This window comes from Larus michahellis, chromosome 18, assembly GCF_964199755.1.
Source record: "Larus michahellis chromosome 18, bLarMic1.1, whole genome shotgun sequence".
In the NCBI taxonomy this organism is placed as follows: domain Eukaryota; kingdom Metazoa; phylum Chordata; class Aves; order Charadriiformes; family Laridae; genus Larus; species Larus michahellis.
Genome location: NC_133913.1, coordinates 2562165 through 2577738, shown reverse-complemented (window position 1 = coordinate 2577738; position 15574 = coordinate 2562165). Strand labels below are relative to the sequence as shown.

The window sequence follows — 15574 nt, the reverse complement described above, 5'->3', positions numbered from 1 at the left end:
CTGCCGCCTGCCGTGATGGCGGCCGGAGCCTGCGCTGGTGCAGGGTGAGCTCCGATAACGGCTCTTGGGGGGGCCGTTACTGTCGCGATGTGGCCCAGCACGGGTCGGCAGCAATCCCCTGCCGCCTCTGGACGGGGCGGCGCTGGCCGGTGACTGTGGGCTGCTGCAGGTCAAGCCCCCGCTGCCCTCCGCGTGACAGACGAGCGAAGGCGCTTCTGAGAGCACAGGCTCTGTTCTTGCTGAAATAAAAGCGTTGGCTGAAGCTGGGCACCGGCTGGTTTGTATCCAGCATCGCGGAGCTGCGGATGGAGCCGTTCTCCTCCCCGGAGCTGGCAGCTGCATCTCCGCATCCCAGCCCTGGGTCGTCCCCATTGTTGCCGGAGCCCCCCAGCCCTCCCCGGGTGCTCCGTGTGGGAGCTGAAGCACCGTCCGCCTTTGCTGGAGGATCCCGGGAGCGGAGTTTGGGGTTCCCTCTCTCCCAGCCGACCCAGCAGGCGCTGGAGCCTGAAATCCCCCCCGGGCACCGGCTGCCAGGGACGGGCCAGGCTTGTCTCCACGCCACTGCCCAGACACGCAAGAATGTTTCATGGCAAAGTAACCTGACACAAAGGCAAACTCCATGGAAACCAGTAGAAATGATTTATTTGGTGCCAGGTAAGTCATCGTTTGAGGGGTTCGCTCTGACCCTTTGCACTGTTCGGTTCTTGCATTTCTTTTATCTCCTTCGGCAAGACACACCGCGCAAAAGCTTTTAGAGCCGGTGGGAGGTGTTGGAGCCGCGCTGGTCACAACTGGCAAACCTGAGAGCGCCCAGCTCGTTAGCTGCATTTAGGCATCAAAATTAAATTGGGCTGATTTTTCTCGATGACGGAGGGCTGGCGGGGAGGATGCGGATGGGGATGATGCTGCTCCCTGAGGGCCTGGGTGGGAGAGGCTTTCTCTTTGCCTTCTCCCAGCTGACAAGGGGTTTGCCAGGTCCCGTCCCCACTGTCTCGGGGGTCCCAGGCGTTCTGGAATGGGGGATCCATGTGGGGCACCTGGGCTGTCGCCCTGGGAACCTGAGGCCCCTCCAGCCTGTCATTGCGGGGAGGACGGCAGCGGGGAGCAGAGGCTGGGCCAGCAGCAGGGACCGGCACGAAAGGCTTCTCTGTTTCTCCTCTCTGAAGAATTTTATATGCGTATATAAAAAAAAAAAAAAAAACAAAAAACAAAAAAAACCAACCCAAACTCTAACCCTAAGCTACAAAATGCTGCGGTAGAAGTGGAGGGAAGCCCCCTCCTGCCTGCCTGCCCCAGGGGGCTGGAGCGGGACCTGCAGTCGCTGGCTGAGGACGAAGGGGCTCGGGGAGGGGACGCCGCTGCCCCGGCCCCTCCGGGGAGAGCCGAGAGCAGGGGGTCGAAGCGGGGTTTTGGCAGCAGCGCGGGGCAGGGCAGGGCTCCAGGATCTCGCCCTGGCACCCTCGGTCCCGCTGCACGGCAGAGGTATCGTCTGCAGGGCTGGGGAGCCGCAGGGCACGGGCAGCGGGAGGAAACGCGGGCGCTGCCGTCCCTGGGGGGGACCAAGACTCCCAGGAACGTGGGTGTTTCCCACCTTCTTGCCTGGGTTTATTAGCTGGGGGGTGGCGAGTTTTCCTGCTCAGGAGGAACACATCAAAAAAAACCCTCAGTTAAATAATAGCAGGGGCGGGGGGAAAAAACCAAACAAACCAAACTAGACCCCCCCCGCAGGGCTGGGGAGGGGCAGGGGCAGGTTCCCAGGGCAGCCGGGGTGGGGGGAAGCCGGCTGTGATGCAGCGGGGACGAGTCCTGTCTCTGGGGGGGAAAGTGAGGTCTGATCCTCAGAGCTCCTCGTGGATCTTCTCCTGGTCCTCATCCGACTTCAGCTTCAGCTCCTCGGAGGTGATCTTCCCGTCCTGGTTGCGGTCCTGGTTCTGGAACATGTCAGCGATGACTTTCTCCGGGTCGGAGCTGGGCATGAGCCGGCCTTTCCCTTCCACCACCTGGGTCTTGATGAAGGTGGAGAACTGCAGCGGGAGAAGGGAGAGATGCCGCTTTGCTCCGCGCAGCCGGCACCGGGCACGGCTGGGAGCACCAGGGGCAGCAGCCGGGTAGGGGGGGACGGGGCAGGGACAAGAGCACGGGCTGCCCTCGGTGTCCCTGCCCCGTCACAGCAGCGACGCTCTGGGCTGGCGTGTTTTTCCTGCACAGCTCTTCAGGCTCCCGAGTGCCGGGGACAGCGGTGCCCTTTGGGTGCTGTACCCCGGGGGGGTCCCCTGCGTCCCCGTTTCCTCCTGCACCCCCTAAGCCCGGGGCCGGCGGCACTCGGGGCCCTCGCTCACCTCGTCGGCGGGGATCTCCCCGTCCTTGTTCAGGTCCATTTGCTCGTAGAGGTTCGCCGGAGGGTCCCCGTGCCAGATGAAGAGGTAGCCCTCGGGAACCCCCTCCTCCATGGAGATCAGCTCCACCTCGAAGCGCAGCACGGCGCTGCCGGGCACCCCCCGGGCTGTAAACGCAAGCAAAGGTGCTGCGGCACGGGGGGAGCCTGGCAAAACGCTGGCCCCTGATGGGGAAAAGCCTCCAGCCCCCAGCGGGGGCTTGAAGGAGCCCAGCAGCGGCTCAGCGAGGCAGAACCCCCCGTTTGCCCTGCTCATGCCGCTCCCCTACCTCCGCTCTCCCCGTGGCCCAGGTGGGGGGGGATGATGAGCACCCGCCTCTCCCCCGCGCACATGTTGAGGAGGCCGCTGTTCAGGCCCTCGATCACCTTGTTGGTCCCCAGAGTCACCTCCTGGGGCTTCTCGTAGTCGTGGCTGCAGGTGGCACAGAGAAGACCGGGCGGCTGAGAAAGCCCCTGGGACCCAGTGGGCAGCTCCGCCTTGCCCCGAAATCCCGTGCCCTCCATCCCGTTGTGCCCCAAAATCCCGCGCCCTCCATCCCGCTATGCACCAAAACCCCGCGCCCTCCATCCCGCCATGCCCTGAATCCCGCGCCCTCCACTCGAACACCCCAAACCCCGCACCCTCCGTCCTGCTGCGCCCCCAAACCCCGCACCCTCCACCCTCCGGCCGATGCTCCGGTGCTGCCCGTTCCAGAGGGCTGATGCTCCCAGCGCGGCTCTGGTGCCCGTGCCCCCCCCCAGCCCTGCCTGGCTCAGCGCCTGCCAGGGTTTGGCCCTGCGAAGGCAAGGTGTTGTGGGGGCAGCCCGCGAGCGAGCACGCACGAGGAGAAGAGCTTGGTGCCGTCCAGCAAGGAGCAGTTGTAGTGGTAGCGGACGAAGTCTCTGTCGCGGGTGGTGACATTGCAGTCCTCGGGCCGGTACACGGTCTCGATCTCCACCGGGTCCGCAGGGTTGTGGAAGTCGATGATGTGGACGTCGAAGATGAGCACGGCTGAGCCGGGAATTTTGTTCCCTGGAAAAGGAGCACGAGGAGAGCGGCTGGGAGCACCGCGGGGCCGGTAAAGCCTTTCCCTGCTTTTTCCCATGCCCCGTGGTGTGTCCGTCCCTCCCAGCCCTGCATGCGTTGGCATCAGCCTTTCCCCTGCCCAGACACCCCCTCCCCAGCACCCAGAGCCCTGGGCTGGTGGTAGCCCCCTGGAGCGAGGAGCTGGCCCCGCCTGGCCAGCACTTTCCCCATGCCAGCGCCGCGGTGTGCCGGTGCGCAGGGCCAGAGCGGGGAATGCCGTAGCCTGGGGCTGCACCGCGCGGGCACGCCGGACCCCGCGGGGCTGCCCGTTACCTGCTCCGTTCTCCCCATAGGCCAGGTGCGGGGGGACGACCACCCGCCGCCTCTCTCCCATGCAGACCCCTTGCAGGCCCTGGTCCATGCCGGGGATGATGTAGCCCTTCCCGATGTAGGTGTTGTAGGTGTGATTGCGGGAGTAGCTGCGGCGAGAGAAGCCCCCGGCGCTGTCATGCGGGAGACCCTGGCCCACCAACCCCCACCCCTGCACCCCAACCTGCACCCCTTCTCCCAGCCTCTGCCCCGCTCCCCCAGGAGCCAAACCTTGCTCCTAGGGATGCAGCAAAGGGGTATTGTCTTTTTTAGCCTATTTCATGCCTGTTACCACCCTCTCCTTTGCCTTTTCCCCCCGATTCTCCAGCCCCCCCTTGCAGCCGGCTGCTGAGTGCGGGACGGGAGAGGACATGGGGGGATCTCCCCGCTCGGCCGCTTTCCTCCCCACACCTGGAGTCGAAGAGCGTCCCGTCCATCAGCGTGCCGTTGTAGTGGTAGCGGACAAAGTCCCCGGTCACAGCCCTGCGCTTGCAGGACTCCGGCACCTCCAGGTGCTCCAGGAAGACACCGTCCTTGGGGTTGTGGAAGTCAATCAGCAGCACGCTGAACACCAGCGAGGCCTGCGGTGGGATCACGGTCCCTGGGGAGGGGACACGGGTGAGCCCGGATGAGGGTCCTGATGCACACACAGAGCGTGGGGCTCTGCGCAGAGCGGGGAGGGAGGGGACCGGGCACGAGGGGGTGACGCCCAACTCACCGTAGCCCTTCTCCCCGTAGGCGAGGAACGGGGGGATGATGATGCTCCTCTTCTCCCCGGCACACATGCCCAGCAGCCCCTGGTCCATGCCCTTGATCAGCCAGCCGGTGCCCACGTAGGTGTCGTAGGTGCTGTCTTTGCTGTAGCTGGTGGGGAGGAACGAGGTGGGGGGGTGGCTGCGGGCCATGCCAGCTCCCCCAGCCTGGCAGTGCCACGCGGGACACTGGTTTGGGGGTCACGAAACTGCACCAGCCCTGCTGGTGTGCAGGGAGGGAGAGCGCAAGGGGGTCTGCTCTGACTGGGGTGCAGCGTGGGCCCCCACGTCCTGCCCCAGGCCACTGTCCCCGCCATCCTGGGTGTCCCCAGCCCCGAGGCGGGGGTGCATCCCAGCCCCGGTGCCCCGTACCTGGAGTCGAAGGGGGTGCCGTCCAGCAGCGTGCCGTTGTAGTGGTACCGCACAAAGTCTGAGTTCTCCACCGTGCGGTTGCAGTGCTCGGGTTTGGAGAGGGTGGTGATCTGCAGCTTGTCGTTCTTGTTCCAGATGTCCAGCATGACGACGTCGAAGTACAAGGTGGCATCTGGGGGGATCAGCCCCGCTAAAGGGGCAGCAGCAGGGACAGAGCACCTTAGGGGGGAGGAGCGCCAAGCCCGGGCAAGCCAAGGGCTGTCCCCTAACCCCCCCCCCGCCCCTGCCGAGCCCACGGCTGCCTGGGGCTGCTGGCCACGCGTGCCAGCCCCCGGGAAAGCAGCAAGACCCTTCGTTCCCGGGGAAGCCCTGTTTAGGCACCACTTGCCCTGGCCACCCTTCACCAGCCCCTGCCAGCTGGGCACCGCAGCACTGTCCCCACTGACGCCGGCCCCGGGGGGTTTGCTCCCTCCGTCCCCCCGCCGTCCCACAGCCCCTTACCCACGCCGATGCTGCCGTAGCCCAGGTGTGGTGGCACGATGAGGTGACGCCGCTCGTTCACGCACATGCCCTGCAGCCCCCGGTCCATGCCGGTGATCAGCCGCCCGACACCCACCACGCCGGCCACCGTGGCCCCTCGGTCGTAGCTGGGGCGAAGGGACAGAGTCGTCAGCGACGCGCGGGCAAAGGCCGAAGCCCCCAAAGCCGCTGGCACTGGGGGTGCTCAGTGCCAGCACCGAGGGGTCAGGGCTGATCCAGAGTCAAACCATGAGCACCGAGGGACGGCGCGCGGCTCCCAGGTGCCTGCTGCCACCCGGGGGACGGGGCTGCCCCCTCCCCAGGGTGCGGGGAACCCACCGCAGCCAGCGGGTCCCTGTGCTGCAGGCAGAGCCCCCAGCCCACCCCCACAGCAAACAGACATTGATCCTGATGGGATCAATCCTGCGCTGCCTAGGGGGGAGCTGCGTCCCGCGGCACCGGTCAGGGCTCTGGCCTGACCCTGCACGCCCCACACCCTCGGACGCAGGGCAACACGGATCGGGCCCTCTGGGTGACACTTTCAGTTGGGACCAAACCCACCAACGCCCTCCCCGGATTTCACCCGGTGACCCGGGCTGGAGGCCGGCAGCTCCCGGCCTTTCTGCTGCTTCCAAATCATTTCGCGTATGGCACATTTGGAGCTTTATGCAGCGAGGAGGAAAGAAGACGTCCCAGGCCTCGTTTGTAAACTGCAAATCTGTTTTTTATTTCTAAATCACTCCACGAAGGAACTGGGGCCTTTTCAGATAAATTGAAATCCTTCATCCCCTGTAACGCGCAGCTGACGCTTTTTCCCGGCAGTACGCTGCAGGGACAAGGTTTTATTTTAGCAGCGGATGTCCCCGGGCTGCCATCGTGTCCGGGGTGCGCAGCAGCAGCGGCAGCGCGCGCCTCAGGTACTTTCTCCCCCCAGTTCACGCTCGCAAGAAAGACAAGACGTATTTAACCAGAGCAGAATCCCTTTGCTTTCCAGGGCCCTGAAAAAAAATGCCCGTCTGGAAAGTTTTTGTTCCTGTCGTGGGGCTGGGGCTGAGCTCCAGCACATCCCGGTTTGTTTCTGTTCTTTCGCTGCGTCCCCGATTCTCCCCTGCTCACGGTGCTGCAAATCAGGGACCGCACCAACGTACACGCTGATTTACCGCCGGCGTGAGCGGAGCAGGATCGACGCACGGGCCGGGGAAATTCAAGACCAGCGAAAGCGAAGCCTCTTAGGTAATGAACGGGCTTCGCCGCTGCCACGTTTCAAAGTGCTGGAAGAGTTTTCCCTGCCTGTGCAGCGCATGCAGATACATGTTCCTGAGTGCAGTGTCTCAGCGAGGGCCAAATCCTGCCCATGCCCAAGACGGGCTCCCCCGTGGCACCCCGCAGCCAAGGGCTCTGCAGGCTCCTGGCCCAGGCAGGGGGCTGCAGCCCGGGCCGGGGGGGGCTGCGCTTGGGGACACGCTCGGGGACAGGCGTACGGGGGTCCCCGGGCTCCCCATCCTCCCCCAGCGCCTGCCAAAAGCCCCCCTTTGGGGTCAAAGCTGGGGGGCCCGGGGCCGGCCCGAGCAGGCAGCTGCCCGCTCCTCGCCCTGCTGCCTGCTGGCCCCGGGGGATGCGTCGGGGCTACGGGGGAGCTGGGGATGGGGGACATGCAGGGACCCCCCCCGCAGCACAGGGCCGGGGCCGCATGCAGTCGGGAAAGAGCCGAGGGCGATACCTGGAGTCAAACTTTTTGCCATCTTTAAAGGTGCCATTGTAGTGGTAGCGAATGAAATCCCCCATCTGGACCTCCCGCAGGCAGATTTTGGGGATATAGTATCTGTCTATCACCACGTCTTCCAGGGGGCCGGGGTCGCCCAGCGCCGGGGCCGCCGGGACGCCGAGGAGGAGGAGGAGGAGGAGGATGAGGATGGTGCTGCCCGGGGCCATGGCGCTGGGAGCCTGCGGCGGAGCGGAGCTGAGCGGAGCGGCGGGACGGGACGGGACGGGACGGGGCGGGGGGGGAGGTGGAGAGGCGGGGCCGCCCCCACCGCCCCTTCCCGGGGCCGCCCCCCCCGGCCCGGGCCCGGCCCCGCCGCCGCTGGAATTTCTGTACACGTGGAGCCCGGCCGGGCCTTGCCGGCCCCGCGGACGCCCGGGTCGCCCCGCGGCATCGCCGGGCCGGGTCCCCCGGGGGGCGGAGGGGGCGGGCGGGCAGCCGGGGGCCGCGCGGCGGGGCGTTGGCTGGGCCTGGGGGCTTTTGGTATTATTATTATTTTTTTTTTTTTTTTTTTTTTTTTAATTTCCCCTTTTCCGGGCAGGCCTTCTGCGGGGGAAGACGCCGGGAGAGGGATTTGGGAGCTTTGGGAAGGCGGTTTGTGCGGCCCGAGGGCCCATCCCGGCCCCGCTCGCCGGGTCCTAGCGCTGCTGCCGTCGCTTCCCCCGGCTCGGGGTGCTGCTGCTCGGTCCCCAGCCGCCGGGCAGAGCGAATACAAGGAATTAAGCGCTTTAATGACGTCTACCGCTGCTGACAGATCTTTTTACTGAATGCCAACGATGAAAAATGCAAAACTACCCCTCTAACAGCCTTACACAAATAGGAACGGCACTAAATGCGCACGTGCGCGTTGCCCGCACACCCCCGCTGCCCCAAACCCGTCAAGTAAGAGCCCTCGGCGAGTCCCAGGAGGGCAAAGTGTCAGTCCATAAACCCAAACTGAAACCCGGCTTCTCCAAGGCATGGCGTGACCGCTGAGGTCCCCCGAGCCCAGCCCCGGGGTGCTCGGCAGCTCCCCAGTGCACCGCCAGTGGCTCGGAGGGGGGGTCTCGGGGGTCTCCCCACGGCACAGTGGGGTCAGGGCCTGACTCTGGGGCAAGGGAGCGTTTACTTAGGGGCGATGGCGTCCCAGCCTGCGTGCTGTCAAGCTGCTCGCTTGCAGGGAGGTGCTGGGCACTGCTAGCGGCCTCTGCTCTGCTGGAAGAAACCTCAGCAGTGTCCTGGCTCCTGCCCCGCACTGGGACATCCCCCAGCGCCACTGTCCAGCCGGCAACAAAGCGCTGGGCTTGGTCTGGGGCCAGTGTGGCCGTGCCGAGGCCTGGCGCGGTGCAGCCCTTGGCCCTGGGATCTGGCGCAGAGCAGGGCGTGCGGCTTGTCACCAGCTGGCAGCGAAACCAGCTCTGGGCACGGCCGGACTGGGGGGTCCGGCCACGGGCCCTGGGACTCCAGCACAGGGGGCACCCCGGCACCCAGCACCCCCAGCTCCGCACTCTCAGCCCTGAACGCATCCTCCGGAGCCCACAGCGTGGGGGTTACCCTGAGAGCGCAGGATAAGGGGCAATTCCCCGCAGCGTGGGGGTTACCCTGAGAGCGCAGGGTGACTCCTTGCAGTGTGGGGGCACCCTGAGAGCGCGGGATGAGGGGCGATTCCCCGCAGCGTGGGGGGCACCCTGAGAGTGCAGGGCACGGGGTGACTCCCCGCAGCGTGGGGTGCATCCCGAGAGCGCGGGGCGACTCCCCGCAGTGTGGGGCAACCTGAGAGTGTGGGGCACGAGGTGACTCCCCGCAGCGTGGGGGGCACCCCGAGAGCGCGGGTGCGGGGTGACTCCCCGCAGTGTGGGGCACACCCCGAGAGCGCGGGTGCGGGGTGCTTCCCCGCAGCGTGGGGCACCGACGACCCGCCGCGGGGAGGGCGCAGCCTCGCGCCCCCCGCGGGGCGCTGCGCCAGCCGCGCAGAGCCGCACTAAGACCCTGCGCGCACCGCCGCGCACCGCCCCTTCCCCGCCGCCCGCCCCCTGCGCGGAGCGCTGCGCGGCGCTGCGCGGGCAGTGCGCGGCGGCGGTGGCGGGGATGGGCGGCGCGGCGCTGGCGCTGCTGCGGCTGCTGCTGCTGGCGGCGGGGCCGTGCGCGGCGCAGTACGAGGAGTACAGCGTGCGCGGATTCCCCGCGGCCGCGCTGGAGCCGCTGCAGCGCGCCTACGCGCGGGCGCTGTCGCAGTACGCGGGCGCGCAGTGGGCGGAGAGCGCCCGGGAGCTGGAGGCCAGTCTGCGGCTCCACCGCCTGCTGCGGGACAGCGAGGCGCATTGCCACCGCCGCTGCGCCGCGCCCGCGGAGGGGGGCCCCGCCGAGGAGCCCCCCGCGGGAGGGGACCCCCCCGCCTGGGAGTGGGAGCGGGAGATGCAGCTCTTCGGGCGGCTGCTGCGCCGCGCAGGCTGCCTGCGCGCCTGCAAGCGCGACCTGCCCGTCTTCCAGCTGCGCTACCCCCCCGCGCAGACGCTGCGCGACTTCCAGCGCCGCCTGCCCTACCAGTACCTGCACTACGCTCTCTTCAAGGTGAGACGGGCGACGCGCAAATGCCGCGCAACGTGGCTTGCGGCTGGGGGTGGGGGGGTGGCCTGTACCTCTCTCCTGCACCGCTCTGGGCTGCGCCTCCTCTTCCACCATCCACCCTGCACCTCTCCATCCGCCCCCCCCCCCCCCATCGGGCACACCCCCGTCCTGCACCTCCGTCCTGCGCCCCTCGTCCTGTACCTCCTCTTCGACACCCCCATCTTGCCGTGCCCCCCATCCTGCATCCCCATCCTACACCGCCAGCCTGCACCCCCTGTTCTGCACGCCCTGAGCCCTGCTCCCCTCTATCCTGCACCCTGTTGTCGTGTGTTTTCCCGTCCTGCACCTCCCATCCTACGCCCCCCACCCTGCGCTCCCCATCTGGCATCCCCCCCCCCAGGCTCCTCCATCCTGCCCCTGCGCCGTGGCACGTCAGCATCATCTGGGATGCATCAGGCGGGACGTGAGGGGTGCACCGGGGACTGGGAGGCTCCTGTGGTTGTGTCCCCCCACCCCACCTCGTGTTGCCCTGGTCCCGCAAGGTCCCTCTGGGCAGGCAGAGCATTGCCTGGGGAGGGGGACACAGAGGCTGCCTCAGCTAAGGGGTCCAAGCTGGTGGGTCTGGTGCCACCGTGATTGCTGCGGGACACGTGTCTGGGTGCCCCATCAGGGACAATCCCTTGCTGGGGCTCCCGGTGCAGACGTGGAGGGAGGTTTCGTAAGGGATCGCCCCCGGGTGACCCTCCTTTGGGCAGAGCTGCTCTGGCAGGGGACGCCCCCCTCGCCTCCCCTCCCCTCCCCAGGCACCGGTGCTGCTCCGGGTCCCAGCATCGCTGCTGGCTGGCGTCCCATGCGGGTGCTGCTTTAGTGCTTAGCGCTGCCGCCCCGCTCACCTGGCAGTGGCGAGGGACAGCCTGGCCTGGATCCTTAATGCCTTTTCCTCTTGCTCACTCTGGCCAAAACCCATTCCATGCATAGTTTGTTCAGCTCCCCCCGACCCCCCCCCCCAATCTTGCTCCCCTGAAGCTGCAACCTGAGAGCTCGTAAAGCAGGGGGGAGCGGGGGCCGCTGGCCCGGGCTGGTGGCGGTGCCCGAGGAGAGCAGATGTGTGGATCAAACCCGTTCCACATGGATCGCTCCTGGCTGGACGGGGGGGTCCGCGAGGGGCTGAGCTGTCTCCGCTCCCGCCACGGGCACAGAGGGAGAGGTTTGCGGGGCTGGGCACGGGCGACCACCGTGCGTCGGCTGGATTTATCTGTGTTGTCCGTGGTCCCAGATCCTGTCTGTCCATTGCTGCCAGATGATGATTGGGCTCGGGGCTGGCACTGTGGGTGCTGGGCTCTCCCCCCACAAGGGTCCCGCTGGGTGCTGAGCCCCCCGCAGCCGCAGCGTCGGCTCCAGCAGCCCCCTGCACCGGCTCTTCCTCCCTCCCCAGTCAAATAAGATCGAGAAAGCGGTGTCTGCTGCCCACACCTTCCTGCAGAAGAACCCCAAGCACGAGATGACCTTGAAGTACCTGAACTATTACAAGACGATGGTGGACGTGGATGAATACCTGGTCGACCTGGAGGCTCAGCCCTACGAGGTGAGGAGGGGCTGGGGCTGGGGTGGGAGAGGGGCTCCCGGGAGCTCGGTGCGTGCCTGAACCTGTCGAACCCCGAGGGAAGCGGCTCTCCCTCACTGAGCCCTGGTCGCCCACCTCCTGCCCCCCAAAAAGCATCTCTGTGGGGCCCGTGCTGGGGACGGGGCCACCTCGGTGGGGGGCAGGGCAGGGGGTTGCTGCTGGCGGGGAGGTGAGCGGCACCCGCTTGATCCCCGGCAGCGGATATTCGTGCGGTCGGTGAAGCTGTACAACAACGGGGATTTCCGGAGCAGCGTGGCCGACATGGAGCAGGCGCTGGCCGAGTACTACAAGGCGTACGAGGACTGCCTGGCCGGCTGCGAGGGCGCCTACGAGCTGCAGGAGTTCAAGGACTTCTACCCTGCCATCGCAGGTGACCGGGCGGGGGGCCGGTGGCCAGCAGGCTTTTGGGGGAGAGGGGTCAGGGGCACAGCGCCTGACTCTTGTCCCCAGACCACTTTGTGAGCGTGCTGCAGTGCAAGGTGGACTGCGAGACCGAGCTCACCCCCAATGTGGGCGGCTACTTCGTGGAGAAGTTTGTGGCCACCATGTACCACTACCTGCAGTTCGCCTACTACAAGTGTGAGTGCAGATGGGGAGCAGGGGACCGTGCCCCCGGGCACCCCGGGGTGCTGCGTGCCCCTGGGCAGGGTGTCACCCCCGGCGTCACCCTGTACTGCTGCCCGCAGTGAATGACGTGCGGGATGCGGTGCGGAGCGTCTCCAGCTACATGCTCTTTGACCCGGGCGATGCCGTGATGCAGCAGAACCTGGTCTACTACCGCTTCCACCGCGAGCGCTGGCGCCTGCAGGAGGAGGACTTCGAGCCTCGGCCGGTGAGGACCCCCCAGCCCCCCCTGTCCCGTGGCTCTACCGGTGGCGGAGGGGCTGACGTGGCCCCCGCTCCCTCCCCGTGCGCAGGAAGCCGTGCGCTACCACAACCGGACGGCCACCCAGAAGAAGATGCTGGAGTTCGCCAGGCAGTACCTGCAGGCTGACGATGAGGTAAGCGATGACCCCGGCGTGGGTGCGGCGGGTGCTTTTGGGGGTGCGGGGTGGTGCGGGTGGGTGCTGTGGGTACCTCGGGGCAGGGCCCTTCCTCGGGCCGGGGGGGCCGACCCCCAACCAGCCCTGGAGAAGAGGCTGCAGACGGGGCCACCGAGCCCCGCTGCCTCCTCCCGCCCGTCCTGTGCTGCAGATGGAGGTGGACGGCGGCGAGGGGCCGGAGGCGCGGGACCTGCCCTCCGACGGCGAGTTCGAGGGCGAAGGCGACTACGAGGAGGGATTCTTCTCAGAGTGGTGGCAGGAGCCCAAGACCAAGGGGGACAAAGCCGACCAAGGTTCCTGATGCCAGGGCTGGGGGCCGTGCCGCGGGGCCGGGGGTGGCTGCTGCCCGTGCCCCGGTGCCACCGAGCCCTCCTTGTTTGCAGAGACCCTGCGATGAGCCAGGCGAAGGGGCGCCCGGCCGCGGCAGAGCTGGACGGCGGTGGCCCTGCGATGCCATCCTGGGGACACCGGGCTTCGGGCTCCTGCCAGCCACCGTGTGGAACCTTGGGCTCACGGGGAAGGGCTGCTCCTGCCCCGTGCCCTGCGGCAGCGCTGCCTTCGCCCTCTGGACATCTGCTGCCCTGATCGCAGCCTGACTCCTCTCAGGGCAGCACCAGCGCCGCCCAACCTCCCTGCCTGCCCAGGAGCTCCCCCCGGGCCACCCCTGTCCCCGATGTCCCCAGGAGCCCTGGCCAGCGGTGGTGCCCTGCAGCACTGGGGTTTACTGCGTCCCTCGGCTCCTCCCCAGGACCTGGGGACGCTGTGCCAGGACCGACCCCCGTGTTGTCTCGAGGGGCTCGGGGGGCTGCCCCTGCTCTGGGAGCAATGCTCGGTGCTGCTGGAGCTGGACATGGATGCTGGTCCTGCCCCTCCTCGGGGCTCCCCAGGTGCCTCCAGCCACCCAGCCCACCTGCCAGCCCCCAGAGCCCGGGTCCCTTTGGACCCCGTGGCCCGGTGCTAAACGGGGCTCCCGGTGTGCCGGCGTCCCCGTGCTGCCGCGTGGCTGCAGCCTGGTGAGGTTGCGTTGCCCGTGCCCTGCGTGTGCCTTGAATTTTCGCCACACCAGCCCTCTGTAGCCTTAAGCTCCGTTAATTTAATACTTCCCAACTTGCACAGTTGCTTTTTTTTTTTTTTTTTTTTTTAGTATTTACTGGTGCTGAACTTTTAATAAAATCCGGACCAGTCTTCTCATGGCTGCCTCCGCCTTGGGGCTCCCTGGGGCTGGGATGTGCTGCTGCCGTGGGAGCCAGATGCTTGGGTTGAGAGAGACCCTGCCGTGGGATGGGGAAGGGCAGGTTGGGGGGCTGGACGCCCCCATAAGTAAGGGAGACCCCACGAGGGGCTGCAGGGAGCTTGTGGGGCTGGGGAACCCTGCGGGCCATGAGAGCAGCCAGGCTTTTGTGGGGCTGGGTGGTCCCTGAGGGGGCCACGACTGCACTGGGACCCTCATGGGGATGTGTGACCTGTTGTGCCGGGGAGGCTGCCAGGTAGGATGGGGGGGCTGCGGGGGGCTGGGGGGCAGCATGTCTCACCCCGATTCGGGTGTTTGGGGTGTAACGTGCATCACCTGCTGGTTGTTTTGGGGCGGGTGCATCACCCTGACGCAGGTCCTTGGGGGTGCATCATCCTGCTGCTGGTCTGGAGGGTGCAGCCCGCGTCCCGCGATGCTGGTCCAGGGCGGCAGGGTGGGACGACCCCCTCCCACCAGCACCAGGGTGTTGTGGAGGCCGACATTGCTGCCGACAAGCCCGCGCCTGCCCTGGGCGCGGGGTGTCGGGCAGCGTGTGGCTGCCCCGCTGCCGCGCCGTCGCGTTCCCGCTCCCGTGGAAGTTGGCTGCGAGGACTGAAACCAAGAGGCTGAATCACCGCGTTCACCCCGGGGGAGGGAAGGGAAGGAAGGGGGCGGTGGGGAGCCTGCCAGCACCCCACCCTGCCCTGCCCCGCAGCTCCCAGTTACCAGGGCTTTCCCAGCGCTGCCCTCCCTGCGTGGGGCTGGCACCGGGCTGGGGGACGGGGCTGAGCCCCCCCGACCCCTGGGCAGGGCTCGGGGCTGGGGGCAGAGCTGAAGTGGGGGCAGCGCTGGTGGCAGGGGCAGCCCGTTGCGCCCCTGCGTGGGGCAGGGCTGTCCTGTCCCCTGGGAGGAATGGGGTTTGTCACCGATGGGTCACAGCCACCCTCGGGAGCCTGGCAGGGCGCGGCCGGCGGCACTCGCGCCCGGATCAGCGGGAATCACTCAGCCCAGCGCGCTGGCATCACGGCCCTGGGGGGGCAAAGGCTTGTTTATCTTCCCAACAAGCCAGGCGCGGGTGGCACAGGGCCCACGGGGCCTCCACCCTGCTCTGACGCGCGCCTGGGCACGGCGTCCCCTCGCCAGCCCCAAACTCACGTTGGGGCACACGGCTCCCTGCGCCTTCTCTGCCAGAGCCGGGACAAGCCCTTTGCAGCCCCGGGCCAGGTCCCCCCGGTCCCCTCTCTGCTCCCACCGCAGATGCGGGCTGCGTCCAACGCTCCTGACAGCACCGGGCAGCAGCAGCCGCTCGGCGAGTGGCGGTGTGACCCCAGCAGTGGCCAGGGCTGTGAGCATGGCCACTGGCCCCCGCAGCCTGCAGGGCCAGCAGAGCCGGGCTGTTGGGAGGTGCTGGGGGTGCAGAGGTGGGATGCAGGGGCATGAGCAGGGATACGGGGGTGGGATGCCAGGGGGAACCTGCAGGACTCCGTGGCGTAACTCCATGCGCTTCCCTGACTCCTCTGACCTTGACCAAGAAGGAACATAAATGAGGTTTTTGGCTGTCATCGGCTGCCCTGTGCTGTGCCGTGCCATGCTGTGCCATGCCATGCCGTGTGCCACTTTCCTCCTCGTGCTGGAGGGCTCTCGCTGTGCTTTGGATCCCCCGCTCTGCGCACAGCCATGAAATCCCATCTCCTTGCAGGGGCGTTCGAAGCTCCGTCTCTCGCCTCTCTCCCGAGCTGTGATTTCCCGACTGAGTCAGCGCCAGCAGCCAGACGTGGCCGAGGACTCTGATGGTGGGGGGTGCAGGATGCGTCCCCCTCACCCCCATCCCCAAATCCGGGGAGCAGGAGGTCTGGGGATCCCCACCATGAGCTGGGACGTGCTCTGGCATTGGGCCTTCCTTGGTGACGCAGGGGCTGGGTGACGGAGGCTTCGCCTGGAGCCGGTGGGGAGC

The 15574-nt window shown here is 67.2% G+C and overlaps 2 protein-coding genes across 3 annotated transcripts; one reads left to right on the top strand and one right to left on the bottom strand.

Moving 5' to 3' along the window:
• Positions 1-617: 617 nt before the first annotated feature.
• Positions 618-7658, bottom strand: FKBP10 (FKBP prolyl isomerase 10). 2 transcript variants are annotated; one of them, XM_074562199.1, is made up of 10 exons: positions 7134-7658; positions 5396-5541; positions 4895-5084; positions 4489-4634; positions 4182-4371; positions 3735-3880; positions 3218-3407; positions 2665-2807; positions 2340-2503; positions 618-2024 (listed from the first exon to the last, which is right to left on the bottom strand). In XM_074562199.1, exons 1-10 carry the CDS (start codon positions 7343-7345, stop codon positions 1839-1841), a joined length of 1713 nt encoding a protein of 570 aa, XP_074418300.1. In that variant the 5' UTR covers positions 7346-7658; the 3' UTR covers positions 618-1838. The 2 variants fall into 2 exon arrangements, with proteins under 2 accessions (XP_074418300.1, XP_074418299.1); XM_074562198.1 differs by having other exon boundaries at positions 4895-5066; positions 7134-7486.
• A 1556-nt stretch (positions 7659-9214) lies between these two features.
• P3H4 (prolyl 3-hydroxylase family member 4 (inactive)) lies at positions 9215-13579 on the top strand. Its single transcript, XM_074562197.1, has 8 exons — positions 9215-9725; positions 11158-11307; positions 11545-11716; positions 11797-11925; positions 12033-12178; positions 12264-12347; positions 12541-12682; positions 12773-13579. The coding sequence occupies exons 1-8, from the start codon at positions 9243-9245 to the stop codon at positions 12784-12786; spliced, it is 1320 nt and encodes a 439-aa protein (XP_074418298.1). The 5' UTR covers positions 9215-9242; the 3' UTR covers positions 12787-13579.
• Positions 13580-15574: the final 1995 nt, after the last annotated feature.